This window comes from Manacus candei, unplaced genomic scaffold (genome assembly GCF_025592945.1).
Source record: "Manacus candei isolate 608988 ecotype Guabito, Panama unplaced genomic scaffold, ASM2559294v1 h1tg000048l, whole genome shotgun sequence".
NCBI classification, from domain to species: domain Eukaryota; kingdom Metazoa; phylum Chordata; class Aves; order Passeriformes; family Pipridae; genus Manacus; species Manacus candei.
The window spans coordinates 15,374,759-15,401,126 of NW_026138096.1; the positions used below are offsets into that span (position 1 = coordinate 15,374,759).

Genomic DNA, 26,368 nt, shown 5'->3' on the forward strand with positions numbered 1-26,368 from the left:
GTGCTTTGGGAAGGTATTTAGGGAAGGTGCTTTGGGAAGGTATTTAGGGAAGGTGCTTTGGGAAGGTATTTAGGGAAGGTGCTTTGGGAAGGTATTTAGGGAAGGTATTATGGGGAGGTATTTAGGGAAGATGTTTTGGGGAGGAATTTAGGGAAGATATTTTGGGGAGGAATTTAGGGAAGGTACGTTGGAGGTGCTTTGGGAAGGTGCTTTTGGGAGTCACTTGGAGCAAGTGTTTTGGGAAGGTGCCTTGGGAAGGGACTTTGGGAAGATATTTTATGAAGGTCTTTGGGGAAGGGGTGCAGGGAAGGGGCTCAGGGAAGGGTTTGGGACAGGTGTTTAGGGAAGGGGTGCAGGGAAGGTCTTTAGGGAAAGGATTTGGGGAAGGTGTTTGGGGAAGAGGTTCGGGGAAGGTCTTTAGAGAAGGAGTTCAGTGAAGGTGTTTAGGGAAGGGATTCAGGGAAGGTGTTTAGGGAAGGGATTTGGGGAAGGGGTTCAGGGAAGGTGTTTAGGGAAGGTGTTCAGGGAAGATCTTTAGGGAAGGTGTTCAGGGAAGATCTTTAGGGAAGGGGTTCAGGGAAGATCTTTAGGGAAGGGGTTCAGGGAAGATCTTTAGGGAAGGGGTTCAGGGAAGGTCTTTAGGGAAGGTGTTCAGGGAAGGTTTTTAGGGAAGAGGTTCAGGAAAGGTCTTTAGGGAAGGTGTTTAGGGAAGGTGCTTTTGGGAAGGTGTTTAGGGAAGGTGCTTTTGGGAAGGTGCTTTTGGGAGGCGCTTTGAGCAAGAAAACACTTTAAGAAGGGCCTTTGAGGAGGTGTTTAGGGCAGGGGGTTTTTTTGGGAAGGCGCTTCGGGATACCTGCCTGAGGCTCTTGGAGTGGCAGTTTCGGGAGATGCTTTGGGAAGGGGCTTCAGGGGGACGATTTGGGAAGGGATTTGGGGGAGATGCTTTGGGACAGCCGGGGGGACACCCCGCAGGGAGGGGGGGCTCAGAAGTGGGATAGGGAAGATGCTTTGGGAAGGGGCTTCAGGGGGGGCTATTTGGGAAGGGGTTTAGGGGAAGACGCTTTGGGAGAGGCGGTTCGGGCCGAGCCGGGGGGACACCCCGCAGGGAGAGGAGGGCTCGGGGGTGGGATGGGGTGGGATAAGGGCGGGATGGGGGTGGGATAAGGGTGGGATGGGGGTGGGATAAGGGTGGGATGGGGGCGTTCCGGGCTCGGCCGTCACCTGCCGCGTCCTGCAGTACCAGCGGCTGCCACCGGGTGGGGCCGTAGGGCAAAGAGTGAGCGGGGTGCGGGGGGGGGATGCGGGATTTGGGATTTGGGATGAGGGTCCTTCCCTTGGGAATTGCGGGGGCTCCAGCCCCGGGATGCACCCGCGGGGAGGGACAGGGGGGGTCCCAGACTGTGGGGGAATGGGAGGGGTCGCTGCGGGGGGATGGCGATGGTGGGAAGTCTGATGGTGATGGGGAAGGGTTGGGGGGGTCTCTGCGCAGGGATGCACCGGGAGAGGGGGGAAACAGGGAGCGGGGTGGTGGGGGGGGCTGCCTGGCGCGAGGATTCCCAAGGATCCGGGAAGCTGCACCCTCTCCGGGATGCTCCGGTGGGATCCCGCCTCGAGCCGGAGTGGGGGGGACGCAGGAAAGGGGCTCAAACCTGACCCCCCCCCCAAAGGCAAAGGAAGGATGGGGGGACATCCCGGTAATCCTCGGGAGCCGCAGCAGCCCGGGAGGGGCTCAGCCCCCCTCTCTGAGCTCCGCAATCCCCCCCGGGCACAGACTCAACCCAGCGGGGGAGGCTGGAGGGGGGCGAGGGGGGGGGCGCGGGAGAAGGGGGGAACTCAATGAACTTTTGTTTTTCCTGTAATCTGAAGCAAATGCTTCGCCAAAGTGGCTGCGAGCGGCAGCCCCGGATACCTGTGCCTGCCTCCAGCGCGGGGAGGGGGGGTTAGGAGGGGGTTTGGGGGGATTTGGGAGCCTCCCGGGAGACTCCCAGGGTCTGGGGACACCTCTGGGATAAAGCGGGACCCCCCCGTCCTGGAAAGCACCGGGGGAGAGGGGCAGGAATATCCCCCCCCATCCCTCCCCAATAATATAAAATAGGGGTGTGTTGGATGGGGCAAATCCCAAAAAATCTTGTGGGGGCAGAGAGTAAATAATTGCGGGGGGTGGTGATTAATAGGGGCAAATAATTGGGGGGAGGGGGTTGGAATTAATGCCGGTGGGTAAATAATTATGGGGGGGGTCGTCGTTGCAAGGGGGTAAATCCTTGAGGGGGTAAATCTGCAGTGGGGTAAATTATCCCAGCAGGAAAAAAGGGGGGGGGGGTCAGAATTTTTGGGGGTGTAAATCAGTGCAAGGAGCAAGAAAGAGGCACATCAATAAAGGGGGGAATTATTAGGGAAGGGAAACAATGCCTGGGGTAAATTATTGGGGGGGGGGGGTGTAAATTATTGCAGGGGGCAAATTATTGAGGGGGGGTAAATCAGTGAAAGGGGAAAATCACGGGGGGGTAAATCAGGGGAGGGGGAAATGATTTGGGGTAATTCTTGTGGGGGAGAAATTATTCTTTGGAGGGGAATTGTTAAGGGTTAAATATTGGGGGGGTCGTTGTGAGGGGGAAAACATTGGGGGGGTTAAATTTGGGAGAGGGATCATTGCAAGGGAGGGGGTTAAATTGGGGTTAAATATTGGGGGGTTTGTTGCAAGGGGGGTAAATATTGGGGGGACCATCGTGAAGGGGAATAATAGAGGGCTAAATACTGGGGGGACCATCAGGAGGGGGATTAATCGAGGGTTAAATATTGGGGTGATCATTGCAGGGGGGAATAATCCAGGGTTAAATATTGGGGGGACCATCAGGAGGGGAAATAAGGATTAAATATTGGAGGTGGAATCATCAAGGGTGGGCTGGGAGTGGAAAATGAGGGGGGGGCAATCATTGGAAAGAGCACATAATTAGGAGTTAAATATTGGGGGGGATCGTGGCAAGGGGGAAATAATTATGGGTTAAATATTGGGGGGATTGTGGTAAAGGGGGAATAATAAAGGGTTAAATATTGGGGGGATTGTGGAAAAGGGGGAATAATAAAGGGTTAAATATTGGGGGGATTGTGGAAAAGGGGGAATAATGAGGGGTTAAATATCAGGGGGATTATCACAAGGGGGAGTCATTAAGGATTAAATATTGGGGATCCCTCCTATGGGAGCAATGATGAAGGATTAAATAGGGTCTGGGAATCCTTATGAGTGGAAAATGATGGGAGAGGGTGGAATCATTGCAAGGAGCTCATCAAGGGTTAAATATTGGGGGGATTGTGGCAAGGGGGAAATAAATAATTGAGGGTTAAATGTCAGGGGACCATCACAAAGGGGGAGTCATTAAGGATGAAATATGGGGGGACCCTCACGTGGGAGCAAATATTGGGGGACCCTCGCATGGGGGAAGTGATGGAGGGTTAAGTTTTGGGGGGAAACCATCAAGGGAGGGGGGGCTGGGAATCCTGGAGTGGAAAATTTTGGGGGAGGGGGAGCAGAATAATTGCAAGGAGGACATTAAGGGTTAAATGTGGTGATGGTGGCAAGGGGGGAATAATAAAGGGTTAAATGTTGGAGGGATTGTGGCCGGGGGAAATAATAAAGGGTTAAATGTTGGGGGGGTCGTGGCAAGGGGGGAATAATAAAGGGTTAAATGTTGGGGGGACCATCACAAGGGGGAGTCCTTAAGGATTAAATATTGGGGGGGATCCTCACATCAAGGGTTAAAAGTATTGGGGGGAAACGATCAAGGGAGGGGGGGGCCTGGGAATTCTGGAGTGGAAAATGATGGGAAGGGGGGCAAAATCATTGCTGGGAGCTCATCAAGGGTTAAATATTGGGGGGGGGGGATTGTGGCAGGGGGAAATGATCGAGGGTTAAATATTGGGGGGACCCTCACATGGGGGAAACGAGGGAGGGTTAAGTACTGAGGGGAAACGATCCAGGATTAATTATGGGGGGAAACGATCCAGGATTAATTACGGGGGGTGAGAAACGATCAAGGGAGTCGGGGCTGGGAATCCTGGAGTGGAAAATGATGGGGGTGGGGGGCGAGAAATCATGGCAAGGAGAGCGCCGAGGGTTAAATATCGGGGGGGGGGGGGGGGATCGTGGCAAGGGGGAAATAATAAAGGGTTAAATACTGGGGAGAGCATCACATGGGGGAAATGATAAAGGAGTAAATATTGGGGGAAACGAGCCCGGATTAATGATGGGGGGGAGAGAAACGATCAAGGGAAGGGGGGGCTGGGAATCCTGGAGTGGAAAATGATGGGGGGGGGAGAGCGAAATCATGGCAAGGGTTAAATATCGGGGGTGGGGATCGCGGCAGGGGGAAATAATAAAGGGTTAAATACGGGGAAATGATAAAGGAGTAAATATTGGGAGACCCTCTCATGGGGGAAGCGACCGAGGGTTGAGTATTGGGGGGAAACGACCCCGGATTAATTACGGGGAGGGGGAGAAACGATCGGGGAATGGGAATCCTGGAGTGGAAAATTATGGGGGGGGTGGGGGGGAGCGAAATCATGGCAAGGGTTAAATATCGGGGGGTGGGGGATCGCGGCAGGGGGAAATAATAAAGGGTTAAATACTGGGGGGGACCGTCACACGGGGGAAATGATAAAGGAGTAAATATTGGGGGGAAACGACCCCGGATTAATTACGGGGGGGAGAGAAAACGATCAAGGGGGGGGTGTTGGGAATCCTGGAGTGGAAAATGATGGGGGGTTGCGGGGGGGGGGGGTGAGCGAAATCATGGCAAGGGTTAAATATCGGGGGCTGGGGATCGCGGCAAGGGGGAAACAATAAAGGGTTAAATACGGGGGAAATGATAAAGGAGTAAATATTGGGGGAAACAATAAAGGGTTAAATACAGGGGAAATGATAAAGGAGTAAATATTGGGGGAAACGACCCCGGATTAATTACGGGGGGGGAGAGAAACGATCAAGGGGGGGGGGGTGTTGGGAATCCTGGAGTGGAAAATGATGGGGGTTTGGGGGGGGGGGAAACATGGCAAGGGTTAAAAATCGGGGGTGGGGGGCGGCGCGGGGAGGGGGGGAAATCATTTCGGGGAGGCGTGCGGGGGGCTGCAGTGCAACCCACGCGGGGAGAGGGGGCTGAGCGAGCCGCGCTCGTGTCTCTCTGTCTCTCTCTCTCTCCCTCCGCAGGCCGAAGGTACCGAGGCGGCGGCGGTGGAGGAGGAGGAGAAGGAGGAGGAGAGCAGCAGGAGGAGGAGGAGGAGGAGGAGGAGGAGGAGGATGAGGAGCGCGGCGTGACCGTGCTGCGGGCGGCGGGCCAGGGCTCGCACGCTCCAGCGCCGCGTCCCCCGGCCCGGCCCGGCCCCCCCCGAGCCTCTGAAGTGCGGGTGGGGGCGCGGGGGGGAGCAGCCGCGCTGGCGGCCGGCCCAGCCCCGGCTTCCCCGCCTCTATATAAACACACATTTGACTTTCTTTTTTACTCAAACTGAACATTTGAGAGGGGCTTTGCCCGGCAGCCCTGCCTCCCTCTTCTTCTTCTTCTTCTTCTTCTTTTTCTTCTTCTTCTTCTTCTTCTTTTCGCTCAAAGTCTGTGAAACTCCGGGGCTAACAAATAAGATATATATTTATAGGGAGATATTTATATGTATAGAGAGAGGGAGAGATAGGGATATAAACCGAGCTGTCTCGCTCCGTGTGTGTAGATACATATATATAGCTATTTAATTCTTCCATCTCTCCAGGTCGTGGCTGAATTATTTTAAGATTTTTTAACTTTTTTTTTTTTTTTTAAATCTCGCTCCTTTTTTTTTTTTTGTATTTCTTTTTTCTTTCCTTTTTTTTTTTTTTTTTTTTCCCTTCTGGTGTGTGTGGCTTTGCCTTGAAAAGCGAGCGGGAGCCAGAGCATCTGCATTTGGACTTTTTTGGGGTCTTTTTTTTTTTCTTCACTCCGGGGCTTTTCTTTCTTTCTTTTTTTTTTTTTTTTTTCCCTCCTTTTTAAAATTTTTTTATCATTTTTGAATTTTTCCCCCTCGACTTTTTTACCTCCTCACCCTCGCCCACCCCCTTTCTTTTTGGGGTACCTCTCGCTTTTTTTTTTTTTCCCCTCCTTAATTTTCCCCTTCCCCCCCCCCCCTTTTCTCTCAGCGTGGGGGTGTTTTTTTTGGGTTTCGCTTTTTTTTTGTGTGTTGTTTATTTTTTTTCCGCCTGTGTCACTCTGTCAAGTTTATCCCAAACAAAGTTTTCAGAGAGCGAGAGCGAGGCGGAGGAGAAACGGCTTTTCGCCTTTTTTTTTTTTTTTTTATCCTTTTCATTCTCCCCCCACTCTTTTCCCCTGCTGTTTTTCCAACCTGCCAGCGGAGAGAGGGGGGCGAGCCCGGCCCCCCTCGTCCCAAAGACCCCCCAGGCAGCTTTTAACCCGCGCTCCGCAATCGCCCTTTTTTTTTATTTTTTTTTTTTTTTCCCGGGCGTGCGTGTCGTGTGTGTGGGTGCGAGTGTGGTGCCTGTCAAGGGGCTGTTTCTCTCCCCACCCTCCTCCTCCTCCTTCTTCCAAATATGCTTTTTGCAAGTTTTGATCTCGTCTCGGCACTGGCTACCCTCGCCGCGTGCTTGGTGTCACTGACTTTGCTGCTGGCCGTGTCCCAACAGCTGTGGCAGCTCCGCTGGGCTGCCACCCGCGACAAAACCTGCAAGCTACCAATCCCCAAAGGCTCCATGGGATTCCCTTTAATCGGAGAAACCTTCCACTGGCTCCTGCAGGTAAGGAGGATTCCCCTTCGCTGCCCTCCCTGGAGGTGGGTTGGGACCGGCTTTTTTTTTTTTTTTTTTTTTTTCTCTTTCATTTTTAGGTGTTTGTTGTCGGTTTGGTTTTTTTTTTTTTTTATTACTTATTCTTTTTTTTTTTTTTTTTTTTTTAAATTCTCCTTTCTCGATTGCATCATGCGGGTTTCTCGGCGAGCCTGGGGAGGGAACCGGCGCCCGGGGGGGTTGGTGTTGGATGCGGGGGGGACGGAGGGAAAGCCGAGCCGGGCTGGGCTCGCCCCGCGCTGCGCTCCCGGCCGGGCTCTGCGGGGCTCCCCCGCCGCCGGCTGCGAAGGCTCGGGGGTCGCCCCTAAGGCTGCCAAACCCCTTCCTTCCTCCCCGTCCTCAGCCGAAATTCTCCCCAAACCCTCGGCTGTGCCGAAGCCCGGGGTGTGGGAGGCAGCCCCGGCTGGATGTGGCTCCTCTGGTTGTGTCCCCACCGCTCCCGGGGGGCTCCGTCCCGTCCCGTCCGCCTTCCCGGGGCTGCTCCCGGCGGGTTCTCGCTCCGGTCCGCCCGCGGGGGAAGCCCGCGGAGGTAATCGGGAGATTAACCCGGGATTAACCTCGCTAAACGCCCAACAAGCGGCGGGCGGAGCGGGATCCCCTCGGCCCGCGAGGCGAGAGGGAGACTGCCAAAAAAACCAGCGAAAAAGACCAAAATAAAAGAGGAGGAGAGCGGGCGGGAGGCGAACGGGGGGTTACCCCGCTCCGGGAGGGGTGGGGGGAGCCGCGAGAACCGCGCTGGGGGCACCCCGGGAAGGGGGGGAGGTTCACAGCATCCCGGGAGGGAACCCCCCCTTCCCCCCCGAGCTAAACGAGCCCGAGGGTTTCCCGCTGCGGAAAAATAATCCGAATAATTATAATAATCAAACGGGAGCCCCGGCGAGGATGCTCCCGCCTTTCTTTTCATTGACGGAGCCGCCCGGGGCAGGGCAGAGCCCCGGTCCCGGCGGGGAGAGAGCGGCGGCGGCCCCCGGTGTGTCCCCCCCCCCGGACCCCCCCGGCGCCGGGGAAGCCCCGACACGGCGGCCCCGCTGCCCCGCCGGCCCCCCGGCGCCTAAGGGGTTAACGGCACGCTCTCAATAGGGCTTTATTTTTTAAAGAAATTTATCAGATTTTTACAGGGGGACCAGAAAAGGGTTCTCGCTTTTCCACAGGGCTCCGTCCAAACAGAGCGCAGGGCTAAAAATACAAAATTTTTGTATAAATTGGACTCCATTCGAAACTTCTGCCACATAAAGGTCCTCTTTGTGCTGCCCTGGAAATGGTGTACAAATAACTCTTTATTAATGCCACAAAAAGGACTTTAATTATATTTACGCAGATCAAGAAACAGGGTCACCTGAACATCTGAAACCTCACAACCGCGCTTTTGTTTCAAAATAAACACACGCACTCACACCCCAGCACCGCGGCTGCGGCGCTCGCAGCGCCTCTCCCCGCTCGGGATGGGGGGTTTTTTTTGGGGGGACCCCCCCCTTCTCCCCTCGCTATTCCTGCGGCTCCGTCCGCCTCTTTGCCGACAAAAGCCCCTGGAGCATGTGGGAAAGTTATTAAACTCCCTGAAATCTGGAGATTTACTTAAGCAAATTGCAGCCTTTCGAGTAAAATCAGCCCGAGAGAGAGGAGGGGAAAAAAGGAAAGAAAAAAAAAAAGAGAGACGAAAAAAAGAGGGGAAAAAAAGGCGGGGGGGGGGGGGGGGAAGGAAGGAGGGAAAAATTGCGGGGGGGAGGGAAAATAAAAATACGTTTAAAAGTGATTGGGAAGGTAAAGGGAGGAGGAGGAGGAGGAGGAAGGGGGGCGGAGGGCACCGACCCCCGCCGGGCTGCGGGAGGAGCGGGCGGGCAGCGCCGTCGGAGGGAGCGGGGCCGCGCTCGGGTGGGAATTCCGGGGTTACCCCATTTCTAGACCCCCCCCATCCCACCCGTGTTACCCCCCTAGACCCCCCCCTCGCTGTCCCCGCCGCGGGGGTGCCGTGGGGTATAACACCGACCCCCCCCCTCCAACCCCGACCCACCCCCGCAGGGCTCCTGCTTCCAATCTTCCCGGCGGGAGAAGTACGGCAACGTCTTCAAGACGCACTTGCTGGGGCGGCCGCTGGTGCGGGTGACGGGGGCGGAGAACGTGCGGAAGATCTTGATGGGGGAGCACCACCTGGTGAGCACCGAGTGGCCCCGGAGCACCCGCATGCTGCTGGGACCCAACACCGTGGCCAATTCCATCGGCGACATCCACCGGCACAAGAGGAAGGTGAGCGTTGCCACGCGAGACGAACCGGGGAGGGGACGTGGGGGCGCGAGTGGGGCGTGGAAACACCTTCCCTTCTTCCTTTCTCCACTTCTCTTCTTCTCTCCTTCTCCCTTTTTCCCATTCTTCCCTTCTTCCCTTCTTTCTTTCTTCCTTCTCCCCCTCTCCTCTTCTTCCCTCCTTCTCTTCTTCCCTTCTTCCCTTCTCCCCTTTTTCTTTTATTCCCTCCTTCTCTTCTTCCCTCCCTCCCTCCTTCTCTTCTTCCCTCCTTCCCTTCTTTCTTTCTTCCTTCTCCCCCTCTCCTCTTCTTCTCTCCTTCCCTTTCTCCCTTCTCCCTTTTTTCCCCTTCTTCTCTCCTTCCCTTCTTCCCTTCTTCCCTCCTTCCCTCCTTCTCTTCTTCCCTCCTTCCCTTCTTCCCTTCTCACCCTCATTTCCCTTTTTCCTCTCCCTTTCCCTTATTTTCCCTTTCTTTTCCTCCTTTCCCTCCTGCCGGGGGAGGTCCCTCTCGGGCTCCCCCCACGATCGTTGCTCTGAGGAGTTTAAAGGGGCGCGGGGGGGGCACAGGGGGGGGCTCTGCTGAGGAGGGGGGTGTTGCCCCTCTCCCCCCTCCATCTCCCCCCCCTCCCCGTGCCCGGTGACACGCGTGGGGGGGGCACTGCGGGGGCAGCGGGGCCCGGGGGGGCTCTTAAAAGGGCGACGAGCCCGGCGGGCAGAGGGTGGGCCCGGAGGGGAGGGGAGTCCCCCGGAGTGTGCCCCCCCTTTGCAGGGACACCCCTCGGGGTTCATCTTGCTGGGGGTGGTCTGTTGGTGCCGAGCGTTCCCTCGGATCTCAGGGAATTTGGGGGCCTCGGGATGGAGCACGAGGGGGGACTGAGCCGGTTTTGGGGGGGCTGAGACCTTCTTGCGTCACCCCCTCGGTGGTCCGGGGGTGAGACCCCCCCTCTTGCAGCCCCCAAGGTGGGTGGGGAGCACAGGGCAGCTGGTTTTGGGGGTGCTGAGCCCTGGCAGATGTGGGGTTGGGGTCCTCGTGTCCCCCCCGTGGCAGGGGCGGTGGCAGTGGTGACACTGGTGGAGTGGCTGGTGGTTCTCCCACCCTGCCCTCCACAGGACAGGCTCTTTCCCAGCTGGATGAGGGCAGGGAGCGGATTTGGGATGGGGAGGTGTGTCCCCCATCTGTGCAGTGTGGAGGCAGCAGTGCTGGCACAGGCAGCCCGTCCCCAGCGCCACCAGAGTGTCCCCATCCCTGCCCCGGGGCCGGGTCCCTTCTCCTCTCTGCTCCAGCAGGATTTCCTATTTTGGTGTCTGTAAAATCCCTTCCAAACCCTCTTTGCTCCTGGGGGAGATGATGAGAAAACAAACAGCACATGACACCCATTAGTCGCATTTTTCAGTGTGACACCACAAGAAACACCAGCACCGTCCATCCCAACCCCAAACTCGACAAACCCAGCGCCTGCCATTTGGGAGTTTTTTTTTCCTTGAGGAGGGAGGTATTTTTTCCAAGCTCGCTGTCCAAGAGAAAGGGCAGGAGTTCATGGGGCTGCCTCCACCAGGGAGCAGAATTTGGGGCAGGATTGGGATGTGGAGAGCGATGGGTTTTCCTCGGCAGCAGCTTTGGCTCCTGTTTATTTCCCCTCGAGGGATCAGGCAGCGATTTGAAGGTGTCTCTGTGCTCCTTCCCTGCTTCTTTTTTATCCCTCTGCACAGCCAGATTATTCCTTGCTACTGGAAAGTGGCCTTTGGTTGGGATCTCCTTAATAAAACCATGGAATTCAGCCCTCAGGAACAGACTCAGGGGAGGCCGGGAGAGTGTGGGTTATGGGAATGGGGGCATGGAAAAGGGAGTTCTGACCTTTGTGGGATCCTGGTGGGTTTGTAATTTGTCCCACAGCTCGAGTGGGCACTGCCAGCCCCAAGAAGGAGCAGTGCCAGCAGCACAGAGCAGGGACAGCCTCCCTCCCTCCACAGTTCTACCTGGTGTCCTCACTTTGGTGTTTTTTCCTAGTGGGAAACACGTGTCCCACCCTAAGGTGGGAAAGCAAATGCTTTCGGAATTTTCTGAGTCCAGAAGCTGGTCTGGATCTCGTGAATCTTTTCCTCAAAGCCCTTTTTCCTCCCTGATTAGGTATTAGATATTGGGAAGGAATTGCTGGCTGGGAGGGTGGGCAGGCCCTGGCACAGGTTGGGCAGAGAAACTGTGGCTGCCCCTGGATCCCTGGAAGTGTCCAAGGCCAGGTTGGAGCAACCTGGGAAATGTCCCTGCCCATGGCAGGGGATGGAACTGGATGATCTTTAGATCCCTTCCAACTCAAACCATTCCATAATTCCGTGGGGTTTGGCATCACACACAATCCCAAGCTGGCAAGGATCCTAATTCCTGTTTAAGGGGTGGCTAAAGCCTCCTGGGAACAGGTATTCCAACAAAACACTGTCCCAGGATGACCCTTTCTCCTGCTCTCACACCTTTGCTTCGAGCTCCAGCCAACCTTTCCAAACACTTTCCCTGGATCAGCAGCTCTGGGGACGCTCCAGAAGCTCATTATTCTTTAATCTTCCTCTTTCATTGTCGTGAGGTTGAGAACACGGGACTGAGCTTGGGAAATCAGGGGGATTATTCCCATTTCTTCACTTGATCTCCTCTTAATTACCGCTTTTGGGAGCTGAGCATCTCGTGCATCACTCCCGATCCCCGAGGAATTGCTTCTCCCCTACAACCCATCCCTTGCCCTGCATTCAGAGCACCCAGAGATCAGGTGAACCTGCTTCTGAAGGGGAGAAAATCGAGCATTTTGTTCCTGTCAAGACTCAGATGACCAGATGAAAGCTTTTTCCAGGCCAGGTGCCTTTTTCCCTGCCTGTGTTCATTAACCCCGAGCTTCTATTGCCGTTAAATTGGCTTTTAACTCTCCCCACCCTGAGGCTCTGAGAGGTCCAAGGAGAAAGAACTCAGATCACATTTAAGATTCAAGGTGCAGGTTTTAATTTGTACCTCCCTCTTGACCTGCTGGAGAACTGAGCAAGGAACTTGTGGGCAGAAGGCAGGTCTTTCCCAGAATTCACCAACTTTCCTAGAAAGGATTTTAGTTCTAAGAAGAACTTTAAAAGAATCGGAGCAGCATGACAGCTCCAGGCAGGAGAGCAGTGGGACTTCCTGGGAAGCCTTTTTTGGTGGCTGGTGATTCAGTTTAAAGCACTGTGGGGCTTTCTGGAGCAGCAGTTCCATCCAGCTCTCCCATTCTGGTTTGTGCCTCATCTCTGAGCTCGAGCCTTCACGGGTTCTCTTCCCTTTCTCTGCTCCTGCCAGGAATTGAGGTGCAATTTCTCGGGAGATCTCGGGATTTTAGCAACACAAGGAAAGGTGGAGGGTGAAATCCGTGTTTTCACCCTCCAGCCACCGGGGTCACCTCTAGCTCTTGTCCAACCAACCCTTCCGTGGCCAACAGCTCTGCTAAGTCCTTGTCATCCTTCCAAAAGCATCTCTTTGCAGCAGCCCTGGCAGACAGACACTCTTTCCTTCATTCCCTGGCAGAGGAGCCGTGGTCTCCTCCCGGTGGCACAGATTGTCACCGAGATGGGAAGATGAGCTCCAGCAAAGAGCTTGAAAACCCAACATGTTCTTGCAGGAGGTTCCTGGGAGCTCGCCAGGAGCCGGCTGCTTTGCTGCTCCATGTGTTTTCCAAGGAGCTTTCCAAGGAGTTTTAGCTCTTCGGTGTAACTTCGGGATCAGCAAATCTCGGATGTGCTGTAGGACACTTGGTGGGGGTGATGGGATGACTCAGTCTCTGGAGCTCTTCTCTCAGGTTTAAGTTCTCTATCTCAGCTGGTTTTCTGGATCCTGCACGGATTCATTATCCCATTCCATAAAGGGGGTGAGTCTCCTCTTCTCGGGGCTCCCAGAAGTGTTAATCACGTGGGTGCTGATAAAGGACTCGGAGGTGCACGTGTGGAAGGTGCTCAGGAGGAGCAAAGCCACATTGACTTGGCTTTCCCATCCCCAATTTATTAAATCTCCCCTCCAGGAACCTGTCAAAGTTCATAGAAATTGAGGAAAACATCCCCCTTTCTGGGAAATGAACTTTACAGTTATTAGAGAGGGCGTGGAGTCAGCTTGGAGCAGGGATGTGCCAGTGGGGTGGGATGGAGGGGGAGAGCAGGGCTGGGAGCAGGGATTGTCTGGAGTCAGTTTGGAGCAGGGATGTGCCAGTGGGGTGGGATGGAGGGGGAGAGCAGGGCTGGGAGCAGGGCTGGCCTGGCTCAGGGGGGTCACTTTTGCAGATGTCACCTCGTGGGCTCTGCCCTTGGCCTCAGATGGAGCTGGGAGATAAGAGCAGTTTACAAGGGGTAAATAAAAGCGACTCCAAACTCAACCACTCTCCTGAGATGAATGTCCATGGAGAGGCTGTTCCTGCTGGGTCATGGAGTTGATGTGGTGTTGGAGAAGGACCTGGGCCACCCCTGGGGCAGCTCCTCCCTCCATGGTGGCATTCCTGTCTGAATTGGCCTCCCAGGTGACTCACAGGAGTAACCCCGTTGTCCTGGCTCAGCACGGACACGTCTTTGGCTTTTGGGGGGTAGATCCCTGTCCCTCTCCACCACAGGGAAGGTGCAAATCATCCCTTGGGCTCAGAGGGGACGTGTCCCAAGGGATGGGGTGAGCAGGGATGGACCTGGCTGAGGCTGCTCCTGCTCCAATCCCCGGAGCTCTCCCCGTCCTGCTGCGGGTTTGGAGGCCCAGCCTGGCTGTTCCCTCCACCCTTCAAGCACAAGTGCTGTGAGGAGAGGCTGAGGGAGCTGGGGCTGTTCAGCCTGGAGAAGAGGAGGCTCAGGGGAGACCTCCTCACTCTCTGCAACTCCCTGACAGGAGGGGGGAGCCAGCTGGGGGTTGGGCTCTTTTCCCAGGCAACCATCAGCAAGACAAGAGGGTGCCAGGGGAGGGGTAGGTTGGAGATTAGAAAGAATTTCTTTGCAGAGAGGGTGCTCAGCCATTGGAATGGGCTGCCCAGGGCAGTGGGGGATTCTCCATCCCTGGAGGTGTTTAAGGACAGACTGGATGTGGCATCAGTGCCATGGGCTGGGAACCACGGCGGGGTTGGATCAAGGGTTGGACTGGATGATCTCTGAGGTCCCTTCCAACCCAGCTGATTCTGGGATTCTGTGATTCTCACATCTGTCCTTGGACGCATCTTCAGCTCCCGTTTCCACCCACAAATCCTGGTGGGATCAGTGCATCAGCCCAGGCTTTGGGAATGTCAGTCCCTGGGTCGGTCTGAGCCGTAAGGAGGGCTGAGCAAACCCGCTCTTAGGCCTGGCCTAGCACAGGTTTTATGGGATTAAGGCTGGAATTCAGCAGAGAGGGAGGCACTGAGGTGCCCCTGAGGGACCTCACCATCTCAGTGGAGGAGGAAATGGGAATTGGGAATGGCCAGGACTCACAGCCCCGGGGCCAGGAAGGAGATTCCCGGCGCAGGATCCGGGGAAGGTGGGACTCAGACTTTCCCTGGAAGCCTCCAGCCTTGGCAGGGCAGCGCTGGGCTGGTGTTCCAGCCCGGGAATCCCAAAATAGGCACAGCTGGCTTAAAAAAAGGCATGGAGAAAATAAAATCAAAGCTCTCCTTGGGCTGGGGAGACATCCCAGAGGCTGAGACTCCGGGAGGAAGCAGACAGTGGAGCTGGAGGAACGGCCTGGTTTGTCTCACTGTCCAAAACTCCATCGCTCATTAACACACCACAATTAATGTTCTGCCTCGCAGGCACACGAGTGTTGAGCTTATTAGCACCAAGTAGAAAGGTCTGAGGCTTTAATATCGTTTGCAAGAGGATTAAGAACACAAAAGGGGCCATAAATTTACGGCCAAATATAAACCAGCTGCTGTGGGCTGGACTGGGGAGGGGAGGGAGGCGAGGATGGGGAGAGGGGTGGGAGGAGGAAGGAGGGATGGGAAGCAGTGGGAATGTACCTTTCCCTACAAAAAACCATCAACCAGGTTGTTAAGAGGGGGTTTTTAGGGTTTTTTTAGTGGTTTTAGGGTTTTTAGTTTTTTTTCATTTCCATCAGAGGGAGGGAAGGATGGGGATGGAGAGAGGGGTGGGAGGAAGAAGGAGGGATGGGAGGAGGAAGGAGGGATGGGAAGCACTGGGAATGTACCTTTTCCTACAAAAAACCATCAGCCAGGTTGTTAATAGGGGGTCTTTTTAGGGTTTTTAGGGTTTTTTTTCAGTATTTTTAGGTTTTTTTCCATTTCCATCAGAGGGAGGGAAGGATGGGGAGAGGGGTGAGAGGAGGAAGGAGGGATGGGAAGAGGAAGGAGGGATGGGAGCAGGAAGGAGGGATGGCAAGCAGAGGGAATGTACCTTTCCCTACATAAAACCATCAAACATGTTGTTAAGAGGGTGGTTTTTACTGTTTTTAGGAGGTTTTTTTTTTATTTCCCTTGGAGGGAGGGAAGGATGGGGATGGGAAGAGGGGTGGGAGGAGGAAGGAGGGATGGGAAGCACTGGGAATGTACCTTTCCCTACAAAACCATCAACCAGGTAGTTAATAGGGGGTTTTTTTAGGGGTTTTAGGGGTTTTTTAAGGGGTTTTAGGTTTTTTTAAGGGTTTTTAGGGGTTTTTTTTAGTGTTTTTAGGGTTTTTTTCATTTCCATCGGAGGGAGGGAAAGACAGGGATGGAGGAGGGATGAGAGGAGGAAGGAGGGATGGGAAGCACTGGGAATGTACCTCTCCCTACAAAAAACCATCCACCAGGTTATTAAGAGGGTTTTTTTAATGTTTTTAGGGTTTTTTTTTATTTCCATTGGAGAGAGGGAAGGACAGGGATGAGGGAGCAGCTGAAGGACAAAGGAGGGATGGGAAGAGGAAGGAGAGATGAGAAGCAGTGGGAATGTACCTTTTCCTACAAAAAAACCCATCAACCAGGTTGTTAAGAGGGGGCTTTTTAGTGGTTTTGGGGTTTTTTTAGGGTTTTTTTGCATTTCCATCCAAACCTGCCGCCCTACTCCACGTGTAAATCCCACGGTGGAATAGAAACCATTCCCTGCCATCTGAGCCCCCCCAAATTGCATCAGCCCTCTCAGGTGGGCCGAATTCCAGCTGCCATGGGCTGGCCCGGCTCCAGCTCGGTGTGTCCACGTCAGGCTGCTGCCCTGGGAGCTTTAATCCATGGGCAAAAGCCTCTGGATCCAGGGAAAAGGCTCCCATTGATGGAGAAGGGCTCCTGCCCGCGGTCTGGGGGAAGGATTTGTCAGCTGGGTTGGCTCATTGACTTTAGACCAAACAGCCCTGTCATCTCCAGGGGTGTAAATCCAGGCTAATTCCAATGGATTAAAAAGAAAAAAGAAAAAAAAGGCTGAGTGGAGGCTCCTGGCTGGAAAACCGATTTTGTGGGTTTTTCGTGCTCCTTCCACCCCAAAATGCCCTGAGAGCTCAGGGCCTGCTGGGAGGAGCTGTGCTGTGTGATACCCTGAGCTGGGGATCCAGAATGGGGGATTTTCCACCTCTCTGTGTCATCCAGGAGGGAAGATTTTCGGAAGGTGAAACCCCTCCTTGAGCCGGGTGGAACCGGGTGCAGGTTCCACGTCAGGGCGGGAATGGGGGATACCAGGAGCTGATCCCAGAGGTGGGAGGGTGATTTAGGACTCGGGATCCCTCCTACCCTGTGTTTGCACAGCTTTGTGTTTTCACTCCATCCTCCTCCGTCCTGCCAGGTGGCTCAAACCACCCGTGGTTTGGAAATATCCCGCCAGGAAAAGAGAGCTTAGGGATAACGGGATAACGGTGTTCTCCGTTGCTCTGACACGAAATGTGTCCATCCACCAGCTTGTTCTTCAGCTTCCTTCTCCTCAAGGAAGGAGAAGGGGTTGCCTTAAACTGGGATCATCTTGTTGGGCGGCCTTGGGTCATCTCAACCCTTGTCATCTCCTCCCTGGGCTCGGTTTGAAGCTCAGAAGAGCTTTGACCCTCACTCATGGTCTGCAGGAGCTCACCAGGGACATCTCAGCCCCATCTCAGGTGTGTCTTCACCCCCAGGGAGGTCTTGCAGGACCTTACTCGGGATTTTGTCAGCAGAGCTGCGGGAGGAAAGGCTTTTCCAAGCCTTTTTCCCCTATTTCTGCCTCTTGGTCTCTTGACTGCTCTGGAAGGTGTATTTCTTTCTTTGGGATGGATCATGGAGTGGGTGTTTCCCTCTCAGCCCCTCTGGGAAGGTGACCACCCCTCACCCAGCTCCACTCCCAGCTTCTGGAACTCCTGGCAGGAGCAAGGACTCTGTGCTCCCATGGAAGAGCACCTGGGCTTGGTTTCTTTCTTTCTAGGTCTGGCTTTGTCTCTAGGAGAGCCCCAGCTCTGGGTTAGTTAAACCTCTGGGACCCTTCCCTTTGATCCCCTCTCCGTGCTCCAGGGAATGCACTGGGCCAGGAAAATGGGGATTTTCTCCTACTGTCTCTTTTCCATTGGTGCCAGAGGTGGATGGGACACTATCCCTGCTGCCTGGGAAAGTTGCTTCCCTCCCCTTCAGCTCTGGGAAGACTCATCCCCACACCACAGATCTGGGATTTGGTGTGTGGTCTAAACTTAAACAGGGGGTTGGAACTAGATGATCTTTAAGGACCCTTCCAAACCAGCCCATTCCATGATTCTGGAATCCCAGCTCACCCAACCCCCTGATCCTCTTAAAGGGCTGCTCTGACCTACTGGGATTGCAGGATTTTCCTTCTCCACGGCTCCAAAGGCACCAGTGGGTACATGTCCTGTTATCCCTCCTCTTGGCCAGCTGATCCCACCTTTCCAATCCCTTCTCCCTGGCCACAGCTCCCATTCCATCGATGGGATCCCTTTCTTTTCCCTCCTGTGTTCCATTCCCTCCTCGAAGAGCGGTGACAACACAGGTTGATTTTTACCCTCCTCAAACCCAGGAATAAACGGGAAGAGGACACTTGGAGCAGCACTTCCAAACTGACAAATCTTTTGGTATTCCCAGAAACTGGGCTAAGAGGCCTCAATGGTTGTGTTTTCCTGCTGCTGGAGCCGTTTGGGGACACCAGAAGGTTTTGCAGAGGGAATGCTGAGACACACGTGGGGTGTCCTCCTTGTCCTTGCTCTCCCTGGGCCACCAAAGCCCCTTTATGCCAATATCCTTAAAGGGTTTGGGATCAGAAGCCTGCCATGCCAGGGGGAGGGTTTGTAGGGGAGATGCTCGGACGTGGAGGTTTTTAATCGTGGGGAAATGTGGCGCTTGGGCTCGTTTTTATTCGGAATTTGACTGGAAGTAAGAAATCCTGGAGTTCCCCTGACCTTTTGTTTCTTTTTAAACGTTAAAAAATCAGGGATCTGGGCGACCCTGAGAGGGGCACGTTCATCCTAACGTGGCCCAGGGATGCTGGAATGATCTTTGCTATTTTTTCCAGCACGTTTTTTTCTTCCTGAGAACCGTTCAGATGTTTGTGCCTTTTGCCTTTTGTTCCTTTCCTTCAGCCTGGATGCTCCAGAGTTACCAGACTCCCTTTGGAGACAGGTTGGAGCGTTCCTGAGGGTTTTGCTGGGAGGATTTGCTGCCTTCAGCTCCCCCAGGACACCCCTCTGTGCCTCATGTGCTGTGCTGTGCTTTGCCGGGCAACCCCAAAATTCCTCATTTTGGATGCTTGGCACCCGAAACTTGGCTTTTCCCTCTCCCTGGGCCTGGATTCCTCCATGAGGGAGCATGGCAGGAGACCATGGAGCAGTCCCTGTGCTCTGTTTTTAGGATGGGGAGAAAAGGAACCAATTCTTTGCTGTGTGTTGTAAGGTCGGAGTGTCGGGGCAGCAGCAGGATTTTATGGAAGTCCTCCCTCCCTGTGGTGCCTTCCCAATTTTTTTTGCTGTGTTTTCCCTTTGTTCCTGCCCCCAGTACCTGCACAGCTTCTTGCCCACAAACCCTCTCATTCCTCTCCAAAAATACCAGGGTTTCCAAGCCCTCTGGAGCACGGGCCGGGGAGAGGCAGAAATCCAGGATAACGTGGCAACAGGACAAGGCTGGGACGAACCCCCTGGAAATGTTGGAAGGATTAGTGTGTGTCCAGGTTGAGGTGTTGCTTTGGATGCCTCCTGGCACATCCAAACCTCCAACAGGGGCCAAATTCCTTCCTGAAAACATTTCCTCGCTCATTGCGCCTTCGTCGGGTCGGGCCAGCGCGGGCTGGATGGGATGCAGGTGGCTGATCCCAAAGTTGTCCTCCTGGAAAGGAGGAATGTGATGCTCCCTTCCCTCTTTGCTGTGCTGATGGGCCGGGTGGGAGCGAAGGGGCCTGAAAATCGTGGATGGCAAAAGGCAGGGAGCGATTCTGGTGCTCGGGGTGGGAAGGCTGGGCTGGCACCAGGGAGGGGAACACCACGTAAAACATCATCCCTCTCCATCCCAACCATGAAACAAAACCTTTTCCACATGTGGAAAACCTGTGTGGAAGCTCAGTGAATTCCCTTGAATTCCCTCTCCTCCTTGCTGTGGTTTAAGGATGGGGCTGGGGGGTTCTCCAGCTGGGACCGGGGGGCAGTTTGCTGTCACCTAGAGCTGGAGCTGAGACACTGAGAAGGAATTTTCTGCCTTAGGAAAACCATAAATCTCGAAGTATCCTTTTTCCACTGCGAGGCAGACTCGGAAGGTTCCAGCCAGGCTCGCTGGGTGGTGGTGTCTCCCTCAGAGCAGGGTGTGCAGCGCGAATAAATACCCTTGGACAGACCAAATCCCCAGATTTGGCTCTTTTGGGAGGTATCCCAGCGTGGAAAAAAAAACGGGGGCTCCTTCCAGCATCCCCAAAAAGTCCTGGCTACCGCCCTGGCACTGCTGCGAGTCCCCGTGGCCGAGCGCCCATCTCGGCGTTAACAAAGCTGAGCATCCCCTCAGAGACGATTTTGCCTCTTGGCAGCGCTGGAACGACTCTTTATTTTTTTTGCCTCGGTTCTCCTTGGCTCTGCCCGGTTTCTCTCCCCCGAGCAGCCGAGGAGGAGCTCGGCTCGGCCTCACTAGAGGGCGCAGGAATTGTAGGCTTGGGAAAACGCGCGCGCGGCGGCGGGGAGGAGGTTCGTCGGGGAAAGAAAAAAAGTTGGCCGCCTCTTCCTCCTTTTTAATCAACTGGAAAGATGCAGGGTTGAACTGGAGGTGACTGGAAGGGGATCCAGACTTGTGTCTGGCCGGGGAAGGATCTGCTGACATGTGGGATTAGGCGGCGTGGAGCGCGGCGGCGGCGAGCGGACGGGACGTCGAGCGTGGCCGGGAGCTTCGGGCTCGGGCAGACGTGGGGTGCAGCCAGCTGGAGGAGCCTCGTGGCAGAAGGAGAGCTGGGAAAAGAGCGAGAAAAGGGGGGAAAAAAAATCCACCTCGGCCTCCCAGCGTTGAACGCTCCCCCTTTTTCGGGCTGGGCAGGTGTTGTGTTGGCCTCGGTCGGGGCCCGGTCTTCTCTTCCTGAGGGTCCTCCAGGCTGTGTCCTCGCTGCACATCCATCCCTGGGGCAGACTCTCTCCTCTTCTGAGGGTCTGGAGGGTGTGAATCCATCCCTGGGATTGTTCTCTATGCCACAGCAGCAGTTTGGCAGCCTGGGACCAGAGACTTGTCCTTTTTTTCGGGGTGCAGGGGTTCCCCAGACACTGTGGCAGTGCCAGGAAGGACGAGGTCAGGAACCCCAAGGGCCACCTCCAGCAGGATGGTGGCTCCACTGCAGCCTTGGCACTGCCAAAGCAGAGGCTGCCCCCTCATCAGCTGGGGCAACGGAGTCCTGGGAAGCATTTGGGGAGCGTGGGGCGATTCACTGGGAGCCTCTGTCCTTGTCCCAACTCCTCAGCAGGGATACAGGGCAATGCCAGCCAGATGGAACAATACCCCCGTCCTTTCACCAGCCCCTCTGAGCAGCTCTGTCCCAGCTCTCCCGCTGCACCAAAGCCCGGCGTCCCTCTCGAGTCCTCCAGGATCCATCCCTTTCCCGGCTCCCTCCACACCTTCCCCCCCCCTCCAACAGCGGAGCGGGCTCAGCTTTAGCACCTCCGGCTTTCCTTTGCCGAGCGGCTGCTTTTCCAGCGCCTCAGCCCGAGCAGCGCTTGCCCTTTCCAGGCTTTAAAAATAGCTGGAGGAGCGCGGGGAGGCGGCGGCGGCCGCCCCGTCTCGCGGCCCCGCCGTGCTCTCGCCGCCCCGCTGTTCATTCACTCGGTTCATTCATCCCCGCTCCGTTTCATTCATGCCTTGGCTCGCCGTGGCCATCCGGGCACGGCATCTGTCTGCGGCCTCTCGGGCTCCGGGAGTTTTTTTTTTTTTTTCCTCCCCCACCGCCCCCGTTGTTGGCCGGGGTTTTTCCGCGGGGAGCTTTTCCTCGGGGCTCAGCCCGAGCCCCGGAGCGCCGTGAAGCGGCTCTTGTGGAGCCTCCGGCGCGGGGCTGCGAGGGGGGACGGGGCTGTTATTTCACCAAACAAACTCCCGGCGAACCGCCCGTGCATTAGCAATGAGGGGTCGCAGCCAGGAAAATATTACCTTTCCCTTTGAGTGCTGACTGTGGAGGAAATTCTCACATTTACAGCTCCGGCGAGTCCGACGCTCATGGAAAAGAGGGAGCGGCTTTGATTTCGCTCCCCTCGTCGGGTTGATAACTTTGCAGCCCCCCCACCTCGCCTTGAGCTCCCCCCCCTCCCCCTGCTCTCCGGGGGGACCCGGCCACCCCGCTGGAGGCTCCCTCCTGGAATCCTGCTTTAATTTGATTTTCCCGGAGGCCTGGCGTGCGGCGCTGCGTGTGCGTCCTGCCCCGTGTGTGTCAGTGTGTGTGTGTCTGTGTGTGTGTGTGAGTGTGTAGGTTAACAAAAAATAAACAAACAGCACTTCTTTTCCCTCCGGTGCTCTCCGGGAGGGATGCGGCGGGAATGCCGATGAAAGCGCGTGCTGTGGGAAGGGACATTCCTGGCATTGCTGAGCTCCTCGTGCAACGCGTGGGCCCGGGCCCAAATTGGAGGAATTGGAGGAAGGAGCCGTGAGCGTCGGGGACCTGGGGAGGCCCGCTGCTGCTCAGTGTTTACTCGCGGAGCTTAAATTAATGCTGTCTGCTGACATCAGGGGTTCTTTTTTTTTTTTTTTTTCCCCGGATTCCCAAGGAAACCGAGGCCGGGTGCGAGCGCAGCCTCTGCCTACGTGCGTGCGTGTCCCTGAGCCCCGGGCTGAGTTCAGCCAGATTCCACAGGGATCCCAAAAGCTGCGGGATAATTAGTTTACTTAATTTTGCATCCGTTAAGAAGGCGGTCGATGGGCGGGAGGAATCGATGTGGGGAGAAAAGCCTGTGTTTGTCCGTGTGGCTGCACAGCCACGTCAGACAGGAGAATCCCCAGGGGAGAGGTGTTTTGGTAGCACCCGAATCATGGGATGGATATCACTGGGATCTGGGAGACGGGGAGCTGTGGGAAAAACCAGCTCTATCCATCCACTTTTCCCTCCCACCTCTGGTTTGCTCCGTTGTTGCCCAACGTTTGTGGTGGTTCTGGTGAGGATCTCTGGAGGATCTGGCAGCTGATGTTTCTCCATCGACTCTATTTTTTGACAGACTTTTTTTGGGGGAATTGATGATCCTGGATGATGAGTTCTGGCTGATGACAAGCACAGGACGTTTTTTGTGGTGCCCTGGGTCGCTGTAAAAAAAAACCCTCTCCTCGCTCCCTTTTCCGCAGGTTTTCTCCAAAATCTTCAGCCACGAGGCGCTGGAGAGTTACCTCCCCAAGATCCAGCTGGTGATCAAGGACACCCTCCGTGCCTGGAGCAGCAACCCCGAGCCCATCAACGTGTACCACGAGGCGCAGAAGCTGACGTTCCGCATGGCCATCCGCGTCCTGCTGGGCTTCCGCATCCCCGACGAGGAGCTCGGCCGCCTCTTCGAGGTCTACCAGCAGTTCGTGGAGAACGTCTTCTCCCTGCCCGTGGACCTGCCCTTCAGCGGCTACAGGAGGGTGAGAGATCGGGGATGGGTCGCCCACCAATCTGGGGTTACGGGGGTGGTGGTTGATCCGCCCCTCTCCGGGTTCTCCTCGCCCTCCGACCTCTAGGGATGGGTCCGTTTTGGGTTTGGTGGAGAAGCGAGAAAAAGATCCGTCCGTTGAGTGGTTTGTTGCAGAATACAATCAGGACTCGCCCAAATTGAATTATTTTTATTCAGTTTTTGTTTTATTCAAGTGTATTTTTATCTCACTCGGCAATTTTCCCTCATTTTTGTAGTTTGTGGGACCCTTCTCCTTTTAATTCCCGCCCTGTCCCTGCAGCTCAGCAGCTCAGCAGACCTTCTAATTCCGAGAACCATTCTAGTTTTTCGATGGATGATGCAGAATGAAAACATACCAAAAATCACAGACCAAAAAAAAAAAACAAAACAAAAAACCAAAACCTTCTTAATTTTTTTTTCACGAGGAATTTTGGCAACAGAAATTCCGGGGAGGTTCAAATTTCTTTTTGTGATATCGCTGCAGTTTTTGTTTTTTTCACTGATATTTGACCACGTGGATGAGCCCAAGCACTTGCAAGCCCTGAAAGCACTTGCAGGAGCAGGTTAACCCAGTGCAGCTGCACTCCCATAGGAATTGCTTTACTGGGACCAGGTGATAAAACTGCTTGGGAAGACCATTATGCTCCTGGGGAAGAGGATCCTTTGGGATGAATTGGCTTTCCTTTGAGAGGCAATTTTCCCAGGGGCTGCCACGCATCCCAGGGCGAGCCAGGGGCCTGTGAACTGGTGCAGCACTGGGGCTCCCACAGCAGACCTGTCATTTACACCTAGGTGCTGATTACTCCTGCCTGTAATCTCAGCTCCTCGGGCTTTACTCCTCCTGCCCAGGGAACCACCTCAGCGTCTTTATGCTCCTCTTTGAGCGTCTGCAATCGCACTTTTATTACTCAGCCACGTTGTCCTGGCGATGGTGCTGGTGGTGCTGGCGTGGGCTGATGGTTTCCTGCTCCACAGGGAATCCGGGCACGGGAGACGCTGCAGAAGGGGCTGGAAAAAGCCATCCAGGAGAAACTGCAGAACACGCAGGGCAAGGACTACGCCGATGCCTTGGACATCCTGATAGAGAGCGGGAAAGAGCACGGGAAGGAGTTGACCATGCAGGAGCTGAAGGTAAAGATCTCCCCGTGGACACCTTGCTGTGCTCGGGGGCTCCCCCGAGAGCAAGGCTGAGCTGCTCCAGGGAGGAATTTTTGGGGCAGACCTGGGATGGTCAGGGAATCACGACATGTTGGAGCTGCAGGTGAATCCTGGTCTGGTGGATTATCATGCCAACAAACCAGTTGTTTCATTTGCAGGTTGTGCTCAGCCCTTTCTAGAAAGCATTTCATAGAATTGTGGGATCATGGAAAAGACTTCTGAGGTCATCAAGTCCAACCTGTGACCCAACACCCCCATCCCCACCAAACCAATATCATGAAATGGTTTGGGTTTTGAACACTCCCAGGGTTGGTGACACCACCACTGCCCTGGGCAGCCTTTTCCAGTGCTTGACCACTCTTCTCTTCCAGTGAAGAAATTTTTCCTGATGTCCAACCTGAACCTCTCCTGGCACAACTGAAGCTTTCAGCCCTGACCAGCTTCATCCTTTGACCCATCCCTTTCCACGGTGCTTCCTTTGCAGGGCACGTGAGCCCTCAGCGGGTTGTTCCCTGCAGCAGGGTCAGGGCATAAATTGTCCATGATGTGCTGTCAAGATCCATCCTCAGGGCTTTTTCTCCATTCTGTCTGGTCCTCAGCATCCTCTGAGGCTTTGTGGGAAGCTTCCCATGGTGGTTTTCCCAGCCCTGACCCTGCACAAAGAGTGATCTTGCAGTTAGACATGAGCAAGCTGTGGCTGCCCCTGGATCCCTGGAAGTGCCCAAGGCCAGGCTGGACAGGGCTTGGAGCAACCTGGGCTAGTGGAAAGTGTCCCTGCCCACGACAGGGGGTGGGACTGGATGATCTTTGAGGTCCTTTCTGATCCAAACCATTCCATGATTCTGTGACTGTGACTGTACCCTCATGAGGTAACTTGGCCCCTTGGGACTTTAAATCCTTGTTTGAGCGGCTTTTTTTTGGGAGATGTTGTGGCTGCCCCATTACTGGAAGTGTCCAAGGCCAGGTTGGACAGGGCTTGGAGCAACCTGAGCTAGTGGAAAGTGTCCCTGCCCATGGCAGGGGCATGGAAAGAGATGATCTTTAAGGTCCTTCCTACCCAAACCATCTATGGTTCACTGCCCAGGCTGGAGAGCTGTTGAGTATTAAGATGCCCCGTGGCAGCCTCTGTGCCTGACCCTTGACATTCCATGGATGCTGCCCTACCTGTCCACGCCCTGGCTCTCACCCTGGCTCTTCCCTTGTCTCCCAGGATGGCACCCTGGAGCTGATCTTCGCCGCCTACGCCACCACGGCCAGCGCCAGCACCTCCCTCATCATGCAGCTCCTCAAACACCCCCGAGTGCTGGAGAAGCTGCGGGAGGAGCTCAGGAGCAAAGGGATCCTCCACAACGGCTGCATCTGCGAGGGCTCCCTGCGGCTCGACAACATCAGCAGCCTCCACTACCTGGACTGTGTCATCAAGGAGGTGCTTCGGCTCTTCACCCCCATCTCCGGCGGGTACCGGACGGTGCTGCAGACCTTCGAGCTGGATGTGAGTGCTGAGGGACACGAGGGGCAGGGACTGAGCTCTGCGCTGGGGGGACCAGGGACAGCACGCAGGGAATGGCTGGAGCTGTGCCAGAGCAGGCTCAGGTGGGATCTCAGGCAAAGGTTCTTCCCCCAGAGGCTGGTTGGGCACTGCCCAGGCTCCCCAGGGCAGTGGGCACAGCCCCAAGGCTGCCAGAGCTCCGGGAGGGTTTGGCTGATCCTCTGGGGCACAGGGGGGGACTCTTGGGGCTGGGCCTGTGCAGGGCTGAGGATTGGACTGGATGGTCCTTGGGGGTCCCTTCCAGCTCAGGATGTTCTGTGATCTGTGAAATCCTGGCTGGGCTGAGCTGGGTGGAAGGAGACGCCTCCACTTGCGTGTTCATGGTCCTTTTATTTGTAGAAGGGGAGTGAGGTACTGACCAGCAAAACAGGTTGGAAAATCAGCTTAACCAGGATGGTGGAGACATTCCTGGCCAGGACAAGGCAGGATTGGGACTGTCCTCCTCTTACATGTGCTCTTTGAGCTGTGCAGGACACATTTGGCTGATCCTCTGGGGCACAGGGTGGGACTCTTGGGGCTGGGCCTGTGCAGGGCTGAGGGTTGGACTGGCTGATCCTTGTGGGTCCCTTCCAGCTCAGCACATTCTGGGATTCCTGGATCCCTCTGGAGTGCAGCTGCACCGTGAACTCCCCAA

At 55.2% G+C, this 26,368-nt stretch overlaps 1 protein-coding gene across 2 annotated transcripts in view; it reads left to right on the forward strand.

Annotated features, from left to right (window-relative positions):
* Positions 1 to 5,322: 5,322 nt before the first annotated feature.
* The window catches only part of LOC127475953 (cytochrome P450 26B1), a 39,427-nt gene continuing 18,381 nt past the window's right edge, over positions 5,323 to 26,368 (forward strand). Inside the window, exons 1-5 of one of the 2 annotated variants that reach the window (XM_051798223.1) lie at positions 5,323 to 6,766; positions 8,834 to 9,058; positions 22,723 to 22,998; positions 24,003 to 24,158; positions 25,396 to 25,778. In XM_051798223.1, coding sequence (XP_051654183.1) covers positions 6,563 to 6,766; positions 8,834 to 9,058; positions 22,723 to 22,998; positions 24,003 to 24,158; positions 25,396 to 25,778 — 1,244 coding nt within the window. In that variant the 5' untranslated portion in view covers positions 5,323 to 6,562. The remainder of the gene's footprint in view (positions 6,767 to 8,833; positions 9,059 to 22,722; positions 22,999 to 24,002; positions 24,159 to 25,395; positions 25,779 to 26,368) is intronic. The other variant, XM_051798222.1, reaches the window with a different exon arrangement.